Here is an 11,583-nt window from a genome sequence, read left to right as displayed (position 1 = left end):
ACCAGCCGGTGCACCAGGAGTCGTGTCGCCAGCTCGGATCAGCCAGGCAACACTAGGGAGCGGCTGTGGCGACCCGGGGTCAGGATTCGGGGATTCACCCCCGTGTTGTGTCTAGCTACACTTGTGCCCAGTGACGCTATGCTAGTGCTGAAATAGTAGCAAAACATGTGAAATAGATGTACTTGTTTCGATAAGCATGTATGTTTTCATTATTTTAAACGTGCATAAGATACAAATTGTATTTGGAAAAATATAACGATTTGTTTCCTTAGGTTCGTGTTGAGGAATTGGATTGAAGCCAGTGCAAGCAACTTTACCATGCAAAAGGTCTTGTAAAACAATTCTCAACGTCCTGCATAAGGCCCTGTAAAACACATCTTAACGTCATGCATAAGACCCTTAAAACAATTCTTAACGTCATGCATAAGGCCTTGTAAAACACATCTTAACGTCATGCATAAGGTCTTGTAAAACAATTCTTAGCGTCATGCATAAGGTCTTGTAAAACACACTTCGTAGCATCATGCATAAGGCCCTGTAAAACACATCTTAACGTCATGCATAAGACCCTTAAAACAATTCTTAACGTCATGCATAAGGCCCTGTAAAACACATCTTAACGTCATGCATAAGACCCTTAAAACAATTCTTAACGTCATGCATAAGGCCTTGTAAAACACATCTTAACGTCATGCATAAGGTCTTGTAAAACAATTCTTAGCGTCATGCATAAGGTCTTGTAAAACACACTTCGTAGCATCATGCATAAGGCCCTGTAAAACACATCTTAACGTCATGCATAAGACCCTTAAAACAATTCTTAACGTCATGCATAAGGCCCTGTAAAACACATCTTAACGTCATGCATAAGACCCTTAAAACAATTCTTAACGTCATGCATAAGGCCTTGTAAAACACATCTTAACGTCATGCATAAGGTCTTGTAAAACAATTCTTAGCGTCATGCATAAGGTCTTGTAAAACACACTTCGTAGCATCATGCATAAGGCCCTGTAAAACACATCTTAACGTCATGCATAAGACCCTTAAAACAATTCTTAACGTCATGCATAAGGCCCTGTAAAACACATCTTAACGTCATGCATAAGACCCTTAAAACAATTCTTAACGTCATGCATAAGGCCTTGTAAAACACATCTTAACGTCATGCATAAGGTCTTGTAAAACAATTCTTAGCGTCATGCATAAGGTCTTGTAAAACACATCTTAACGTCATGCATAAGGTCTTGTAAACAATTCTTAACGTCATGCATAAGGTCTTGTAAAACACTTCGTAGCATCATGCACAAGGCCCTGTAAACCAATCATTAAAATAATGTATAAAGCCTTGCCAAATAACGCTTAGGGTTTACAGAATGTCCAATAACATAATCCTGAATCCAGGCCATGCATTTAAATGAGACGTCACAAAGGCCTCTGATTAAGTGGTCTCTAATTAAGATCTACACTAAATAATACACCCCCTTCCGATATGATGTCATAGAAATGCCAGATTTGATTTTCACCCGTAGATTATAACTGATACAAGATTTATAATTGTTTTTTTTAATGTTCTTCACATGATATACTGGGGCGTAACAGCGGATACAGTTTTCATTGAGTTGTTTTTCCGCCGAAGATAAAGGTTAAATTTCCAGTAGTTCTCCCCGTCATAATACCACTGTATTTAGGTTAAACGCAGAATAAAACAGCGTTCATTCACTGTTTGCATTGATTTGTCTCATTTAATGTCCATACTTCCCTTTGCTCGACAGTTTACGTTGTACATTTGAAAACTGATAGATATGACTTTCGTCATTTTTCTCTTGAAATATCCATTTTACTTTATATCTTATATATATATCTGATATTTTTAACAAATCATGTCTTCCTGTGACTAATACATCAAATACTTTGAATACAACGGTTCAACTGATAACTCGCACACCATACCATTGTCTTGGCTGCAGGATAGAATGTAATAACTATGTCGATTTATGGATGCTTGAACACCTGCATATCATATTACGATTGAGGACGATTAATATGTGACCTGATCTTTCCGTCATCAATCTCCCAGTTATTATCCTTTCTTCATAAGACTTTTCAACATTATAACCGACGTCCTATAATTTGGTACTGTTGGGTTTTTTTAAATGCATGCTATTTTACAGACTTTTCATTTCCTAGTGATTGAGCTGAGAACTCTGCATAATACTTTAATTACGTAAACAACCGCATTAGATTCCATTCAATAAATTAAGAGTATAATATCCAACGTACATTGTAATATTCAACGCCTTGTTATATGTAATAATTATCCGATGTAACATCTTGTCCTTTGTTATTTAAACTAACCCGACCCAGTACCAAACGCGTAACTAACAGCATTGCCATTCAGATGACAAGTATATTCCCGTTAGTATAAATATCACATAAATGATTTCTGTACATGGAGTTGTACAGCCATTTCGTGGTTGTTGCGTTTCTAGAAACCATTGGACATGGGTACATACTCGGTACCTGTTAAAGACAATCCAATCAGTAGATGACACTCAATAGCTTATATTACCCATAACTTCTTCGAGTGGCAGTTAGAAGTTGGTGTGGTGAACGACGGGGAAAGTTCATCCAGACCACAACATGCTTTGGGACAGCATCAACGTACTCACCAGCAATAACACCCAATACAAGATCGGGAAACTATTAGAAGTCATTCATGTCAAAAGATGACTATCACTGCCCCACCCCCACCCCCCCACCCCACACACACACAGCAACCAACCAAGCTCCCCCCACATACACAGACACAAGCACATTTAATAATTCCTCCCTAATTATTTCTGCTTGTGTGCTATAAACATTATTTACCTTTGGACATCAACCGGATCAATTGTGTAAACGTCAATGAATTTACTGTACAAACCTGACTCATGTATAAGCCTTTCCTGCAGTATTGTACACCACTTGCTTCACATCGGTGTTAGCAGCTACACCGAAACGCCCCATACATTGTAATAAAGAAGACGATATCCATAAAACTTTCCCCGCCGTTCATATTGTCATAACAAGTTATAGAGCGTATCACTCAACACGTTTTACAGCTCTGCTTATAGTTTTCTATTTGCTTAAAGTTAAATGACAGTTAACAAAGGTTCAGCTGACAGTGTGCTCGATTTGATTACAAAGAAATTCTAGTTATAAATGATATTTTAAAAAAACATTTTCCAGGTGAACGGATGTAGCCATCCCTATGTACATGAATACTTGCCATATGGGGACTATATATACATATATTACATTGAGAATCATACAAGGGGGTACTGATCATTTGAATGACACGCATAGGAAATGCCTCGCCGGTTAGTCATAAACCGCAGAAAACAGGGTGAATATTTCTACCAGTGTATCCACATTCAGAGTGATACCAGCTTCATCTGCAGGGGTGGATGCTTAGCCGGCGATTCAGTTATAATTGTAAATACATGTGTTCAGTGTGAGTCGTCAATTACAGACGAGGTGTGTGTCTTTTGTAACGTGAGACGATTTTTAATTTGGGTTACGGAATCTGATAACCGTACAGAACTTGGAAAAATCTAAATGGCTCATGTTTTGTCTGAATGTAAATTATATTTGAGCCTGAAAAGAGCATGCAACAGCTGACACTACATGTTGAAATACACAGTAACTGTTCAAATGTCGAGGCAAGCTTTAACCACCGGCGCACACACGACATGTTCAGCTGTTTAAGAACGAAAATAATAACCTGAAAGCTATTTATATTTGCCCTTGTGCTCACAAAATGATCCTGTAAATCAAGAATTACCAAAAAATATGTCAACACTACCTCTCGTTATTATACAGCGTTACAAACTATTGGTACTCCTGGAAACATGTAAAGAAACACACGCCCGATGTTTTCATCACTTGAGTTAATCTAACAGACAGCCTTCCAGTATTGCGTGTGTTGTTTCACAGGCTTGGAGTAATGTATATTATCGCAATGTTTAACTTTAATTTTAACGTATTGTGATGTTTTTAGTGAAATACTGAAATCGATAGAAATTACAAAAATATCTCTCAAACAAAAATACCACGTTGTACCAGGACAAGTTTTCGTTTCCGTCAATATAGTTTTCAAAGTAATATTTTGCAAATCATGACGAATTTTAATAGAACATGTGACTTTCGTTGTCAAATTACGTCTCTTAACCTGATAAAATGGTTGTGCCACTTACACAAATATGCCAGGTTTGGCACCTCGATGACATCAACATGGCATTACCACAACAGATAAACCAACAAAATCGTCTATGTATCAAAACATTAATGTAGGATTTCTTTTACATAATATTGGTAGGAAGAATTTTAATATTGGTTTCTCTTTTTAGATGGTAAAGCAATTATGTTGTTTTTATTGTAGTTTCAAATTATTGTTATTCAACGTGTTCTTTAAACCTACATTGTTACAAGATGATTTATATCATATTCTACATTATATATAAATGATATATATAAATATATACCATCAATTTGATTTCGGGGGCTTGGATTTTGTCCATAGATCGGATATTTTTCAGCTACATATTTCTCTATGAACATGAATACATTTTGTTCAAGACGGAATGCACAATGTAGTTTTGTGACAGACAATTTAGTTTTAAATGTTCTGAAGCAAAATATTTATTATATTTCTTGGGACAACAATTGTATTAGGATAACATTCTATGTGCCCTTGACAATATCATATCATGTGTTGTTATTGAATTGTAAACATGTTCTGGTGTTTATGTCCCAGGATAATTTAGTGAAAGTTTTCTTTTTTTTCTGTTAAGAGGAAATATGAATTCAGTCAATTGATATTTGTAATTTCATGACATTTAAGGATTGCCCGCGGTGAATATCAAACCTTATATTTCCTTATTTACCATACTTGACGTGTGCTAGACTGAAAATGCTACAATTGACACCGACCATCAACTGTGACCCTCACTTAAATTAAAACCCGATAAAATTGAAAATTACCTCAAAAACGAAAACAGTAACAAACTGAACGACCAGCTGGGTATGATTACTAACTGGAATGGAAACTCAAAACATAAACATTCATAAATTTAAAATATGTTTATTTATAAAATATATTTCATATTCAAGTATACATATATACAATGGCTGTAACGATTGTTCATTCTCGCTGGACACAACATAGCAAACGCAGTCACACTCACACAATGACGATGGTTGACAGTGGGTGAACAGACAAAAGAACATGGGAAAGTGTTCACGGAAAGTGGAAAATAAATATTATTACCATATCAAAAAGGTAAGACCATGACTTCAAGCAGTCATTCTTGAACTTGATACATGCTTTTCTTTTTATTTAATTCAAAACTACAGTATACATTTAGTAAAGAAAGATCGTGGTTAATTTAAGACGTAAATGTAAAGTTACAATCTAATTAAAATTTAGAGTCTGATTAAAACAATTCCAGTTATGACATTTGTAATTTGCATTTCCTTATGTTTGTTCAGTTTTATTACAAATGTAAATAAAACGTTTTGTAATTATTTGCTGGGAGTGGGATTCACGTGATATTTCCATTTGCCTCCACGCATTTCGGGGGTGGGGGTTCAACAAGCGTTGAATAAACTGGGAAGGGTTTTAAACTACATACACATGTACTTCATAAACTATTTTTCCACTGAAGAGAAAATTAGGGATGAGATCATATGTGAAACTGATTTAATGGCGAAAACCAGCGCCATCTTGAAACATATAAAACATGTCAAATGAGTCAAGCATTGCAATAAATATTACCCTTGGTTTTCTAAACCTTTTTCTCAAGTAAACCTAAGTTTGTTGCAAATATATTTCATGTAGTTATAATAACCAATAGATAAAAAATGATTTAATACGTTACTGCTTTATTGAAATATTAAATGGTAAAATCCAAAGAAAGAAAATAATAAAAATAATATATTCATTGAATATTTACCGTTTTTGATTTACGAGGTGATTCTATTTTGTAATTTCAGTTTAATAAATTAAAGAAAATCTAAAGCTCCATTTTACGAATTCGATCTGAAAAGAAAATGGTTATATTATGTTAAATTTTAGCCCGTCAAGAATTTAGCGGAATGTGATAGGGAGAATATGGTTATGAATGATTCCTGAACACTCATTCACATGAATTTGTTACAAGCAAAAGATATATAAAAATATAACAAAATATCACAACTTTCCACAGGCCCGCCTGTGCAAATATCTTACAAATGCAAACAGTATATACAAACAAGTAACGAAGATTTTATATATCAATATGCTGCATAATAATAACAGTATTCAGCAATACATGGAACTTTTCTGTAAAATAGCACGATTTAGCACTATACTTTAACAATAGGATATCTGCTTTATCGCTAGTTATATAATACGAACTGCATAGCTTGATAAGACTAATTTTTAAGAAAGACGTGAAATATCGGCTCTCAAGAGATGTAAATAAATATTTTCATGAGAAAAATATAAAACTATTCGTAATTCACGTTTTAAATGTTCATATAATGATTGGTCCCCTTGACCATCACAAATAAACCCATGCATATGGTTCAAGGTGCGAATAGGGTCTACTGCGATGTTACCGTAACTGTCCCTTGGATCACATCCCTCTGAATCGTCGCTTGAACACAAATAGAATGAGTTTCGTGAATAGAACGTCAGCATAGCACCGCTACGACTTCAATACCCGTTAAAGTTTGTAGTGTCGTACCAATTTCCGTTCTGATATGAAGACATGTTTGAGCAATATTGGCTTTGAGTTGGGTCGGGCTGACACGAATACTGAGGAAGTGATGGTGGGCTGTCGGTCCATGATGTGACGTCATGTAATTGTGCCGTGACGTCATTCAATTCTCTGGTGACGTCATGCCTTTGAAACATGGCGTCATGACTGTACCCCTCGTTTCTGTACTCAGGAGGCGTTGGGGGCTGAGATCCGAATGAAGATGGCAGCACTTCCGGGTCAACCGGTGAAGGGGCAGAATAGCTCCTCTCAGAATCACATGGAGAAGGTACAAAGAAGTTGGCCATTGCTAACAGTTTTTGAGTATCCTTGGTTGGGACGGAGTTGACGCACCCTCTCTGAGTCTTCATGATGATATCGAAGTGAAACTTATAAGTGTATCGTCTCCCGTGAACTTTGGTCAGAATTTTCTTGTCGTAGTAGAAACGCATTGCCCGACTGAGTTTATCATAAGTCATAGTGTTCTTATTTTTCCGCTTCCCCCAACGTCTGGCAACTTCATCGTGGTCAACCATTCTGAACTCTCCATCTTCTCCCTCCCACCGGATGAACGAGTCGTTGTTGCTGTCTGTCAGCAACTCCAGCAAGAACTGCCACAGCTGAACCTGGCCCGTCACTGGAATCAAAATATGTATATATAAATACACATACCAAATTACCGTGTTTAACAAGCCTCGGAATCGGGGAGCCTCTGGGATTCGAAGCCACGAAATACCATTGAAGAAACATAAGTTCTTCAATCCGAGTTAGTTTTCTGAATTCAGAATAATCGACCAGCGTGCTAAACAATAGGTTAAAATATATAGGGTAAATCTGGGACTTTAACCCAAGGCAAACAGACTGAGATTAGGGAAGGGCAAGTTTTGGACTTTTTAGACCTAAGAACACAGCCATTTGGAAGCCAATAATCATGTAAGGTTTACATTAACTACAGATATGGTTGCTTTGGTAGAATGCTCAGTGAATAAGGATTTGGAACAATGGGGATTCGATATAAATTACTACTTACACTCAAGAACGCCCTTTGCCTTCTTCCGCAGATCTTCTGGGTCAAATACTGAAGGTTTTGCTTTTGGGGGCGCTGGAAAATAATCACAAGCCATGTTAAATACAGCAAGCATATTGTTTATTCGTCATATAGTTCAACACGGTCATGTTGTTTATCACAGTGATGTGCCGTTAAAAGCGTGTTTGCCCAGAGCCAGATAATTCCATTCAGTGGTATTAGTAATACTTTCATAATTAACCGAAAAATATCGAATATTGTAAAATCATGACGTACAGATATCCCGAATAATGTATTTTTGATATACTCATGCTGTTTACAAACCTAGTCATATTTATGATATATTCGACTCACTGGTTCACCAACACTAACGATAAACCAGCTGCACCTTCTATTCAAGCAACTCACCTGGCACCTGTGGACTGGGGGTGCAGCGACTCAGGGTGGGACTAGGGGCGGGGCTGCTGCTCGTGTGGGCGTGGTTGGGGTGGCTCGTCTGGGGAACACAGTCATAGGATATTGGCGATCCCCGACCCTTAGCTGTGAAAAAAAACAGAACAAAATAATGTAAACATGACCTACTAAAGTGGTTACATGTGTTATCAATTCTTGTCATTATATTTCATATTTACCAATAACAGATAAAATATAAACATGATGTGTGACGTTATTGATAGAAAATGAATCAAAATAATGAAATAATAATATATTGATAAAATGTACATAATGTACGCCCATTTCTGGTGTCCCCCGCCAGATATTGCTGGAATATTGCTAAAAGCGGCGTAACTAAACTCACTCACTCATATAATCTACATAAATCAGTCCCGTACCTTCTTCATCTTCCAAATGGGCAATGGCCTTGAAGACGTCATCCAACGTTGTGGAGTACCCTGGTCCACGTGACGTCAGGCGGCGGTGTGCAATGGTCTCCTTGTAGCTGGGCGGTGAGACAGGAAGGGAGGAAGGAGTAGGGGCGTGGTCCTGGTAGGGATAGGAACCGATCATCGGGGAGGAACCGAAGGCATCGAGGTGGTCAGATGGAGATCGTTGACCATATGGCAAACTGGACGATAGTGACATGGCACTAAGATCGGTGTAGACGGGAGACCCATTGAGAACGGACTGTGAGGCAGAATACATATCGGACGAGTCACCTTGAGATGAAGCTTGTGAGAGACTATTGAAGGAAGAACCCTCAGAAAAGAGGTCTTGATCCATGGAGCAGGCATGTTTTCCAAGTGGGGAATGATGTTTTTCCGGTGTGTCCGAATACATCTCCAAGGATTCTTGGCTCAGCCAGGATAACACTTCTTCAGAGGTGCTGGCGGATCCTGGCTTTAATCTTGATGGCATGTCATCAAATGTGACCAGATAAGGGATGCCGGCAACTTCAAGGGTTTGCTGGTACGTTGGGACCGTCTGGTCTTCAGTGAAGGGATCACGGAAATGAAGTTCTCCCGATTCTGTATACATCCTTGTGAATTATGAGATCCGGGAACTAGAAAGGAAAGATTTCCTTATAAAAATATTGGACTTTAATTCAAATTTAAATCTCATTAAAGATCACATAAATTATGTCGATACGAAACCTGACATTAACATTTAGTCTTCAGATAAAAACATCTTGTCCGTGAATGTTGTATGTTTAATTGAGCGGGTTGGAGATGAGGGTTGTCAACAGTAACTACAAAAGCTTGAAGAAGAAAATTGAGTTTACACTCTGTTCAATTTGAACTTTATAATTTAAAACATTAAATCTGTTCAAAAGATAATCATCTTTGTTATCCTGTCGATGTCTTAGTACTGTGTATATAGACAGTCTTTGTAAGAGCTGTGTGGGGGTTGGCACATGCTGCCTGTACATCGAACATAGGTATACGTGCATGACGCCCCGGCTCCACATCTATGGTAACGTGATACGACTGTCCTGGCGACACATGACACGGTGTTCTAAAAATATAACCTGGGAAATTTGGCCCACACTCATGTTCAACTTGAATCACTGGCGCAAAGGGAGGTAACTGCGGAATGTCCCAAGCTCGACTGTGTGGGCGGTGTATTTGAGTCTGTGACCGATTACAGCGACAAAGATCTATTGTTTATATATCCCCGGTCTCACGGGCTAATGCTGGGAATATTAGAGAAAGTGGAAAACAGGTGCTGCTCTGAGATCTTAAATAGCTACGATCGTTAGTTTCAACTCTGACATTTAGTTGAAAAAGTTTAGAAAGGCGAGTGTTATGCCTTTGTTGGGAGGGATCCTGCATGTGGGTTCCTGTTGTATGTTAGGTTTATTCAAAGTAGAGCATAACTGTATTCTTATCATACATATTCACTGTAGCGTATACTAGTATGTGCACAAGTTATCGATGCTGTCCTAATTGCTAGGTTGGACTCACAGCAGTGACAATAGCCGATAGACAGTCCGTTTATTTATAAACTATCCGTTTATTTATAACCTAATCTACGTGTAAGGGTGGAGTCTTTGTATGAATCTGATAGAGAATATAGGAAGCTCCGCCTGTAGACTGATTGCTGTTACGAAACTTCGGGTAGGTTCGTGTCGACACAAATATATACGTAGACAGGCTAGACAAGAACAGCATTTAAAACAGACGTTCACTTTAATCTTCGGTCTAGCATTCCGAAATTACGATATTTCGGTAATATTAATTGCTAAAAGAGGCGTAAATCCTAGTCTAGGTAAAAACATACTCGCTCACTTTTAACATTAAAATTCGGTATATCAAACAAAACACAAAATGAAATATCGATGTCAGTATATTTGCAAAAATAGTAAAAGCTTATTTGTGTAAACTTATATAATTCGTTGGCGCATAGTGAATGAATATACAGATACCGGTAGGCGTGATGTTTATGTATACACATAACGGTACAAGAAATACATAAGAATAATATGACCGGACGGGTCCAGCCAATTCTGTGTGTACAGATAACGGTAGACGCGATCTGTGTAAGTACACGTAGGGTATGTAAAGCTAGCATGTTAGTCACACGTGTTCTGTATTCATATTATAGTCAAGCAAGGTATATGTACACATGCACTTTTAAACACTGTCTGTCTTGTTAGATTCATGTGTATGTAGTTATACACAATATACCGTTAACGATTATAAAATAAACTACTTAGTAGAAAACGATGCCCACATATATGCATGGAGGTAATACAAGTCTACTTTCAGTTTGTTTATCGATGTATGGGGCTGTTGACTGTGTATATTATTTACGAGGAATCATAACGACACAAAATACATCCTAGATTGAAAAAAAGGTACAGATAATATTAAATGGTGGTATAACTGTTTAAAAGTTAGTAAAGTTATGAAAATTCACCATTGTAACAGCGTATCATAAGAGCCAGCAACAGGCATGTGAGAACCGGCGGTAGTTGACGTAACAGAATATCTCATTTAACTATCTAGATAGGCTGACGACACCTACCTTGTAAGTAATGGTAAGTCCGTGTGTTAGTGAGAAAGCGTTCTCATCCCATCGTATCTGACTTTGAATTGACAAGTCGCGGGGCTTTGTGGCAAGTTTTATTTGACGAAACGAGGCTGTCAAACCAGAACGAGGCTGTCAAACCAGAACGAGGCTCAGTTAGTCATGTCAGGCTGTTGATAAACACGGGCTTGCGGGGGCGTTCTCTCTAAACACAACCTGCACTCGCAAACCAATAAGCTTGTCCAGGATGTGATCATATGATTATTCCAGCTACTCATTTCCATCCAAATTATCAGACTTCGGAAT

General features: G+C 37.7%; 1 protein-coding gene across 1 annotated transcript; it reads right to left on the bottom strand.

Moving 5' to 3' along the window:
• Positions 1-5,109: 5,109 nt before the first annotated feature.
• LOC124259554 (DNA-binding protein D-ETS-3-like) lies at positions 5,110-11,382 on the bottom strand. The gene is made up of 5 exons (XM_046693702.1): positions 11,275-11,382; positions 8,643-9,310; positions 8,218-8,349; positions 7,813-7,884; positions 5,110-7,419 (listed from the first exon to the last, which is right to left on the bottom strand). Exons 2-5 carry the CDS (start codon positions 9,283-9,285, stop codon positions 6,740-6,742), a joined length of 1,527 nt encoding a protein of 508 aa, XP_046549658.1. The 5' UTR covers positions 9,286-9,310; positions 11,275-11,382; the 3' UTR covers positions 5,110-6,739.
• Positions 11,383-11,583: the final 201 nt, after the last annotated feature.

This window comes from Haliotis rubra, unplaced genomic scaffold (genome assembly GCF_003918875.1).
Source record: "Haliotis rubra isolate DU_JTF1 unplaced genomic scaffold, ASM391887v1 Scf729, whole genome shotgun sequence".
Classification (NCBI taxonomy): Eukaryota; Metazoa; Mollusca; class Gastropoda; order Lepetellida; family Haliotidae; genus Haliotis; species Haliotis rubra.
Note: the sequence above shows the minus strand (reverse complement) of the source record. Positions and strands in the feature narration are given on the sequence as shown.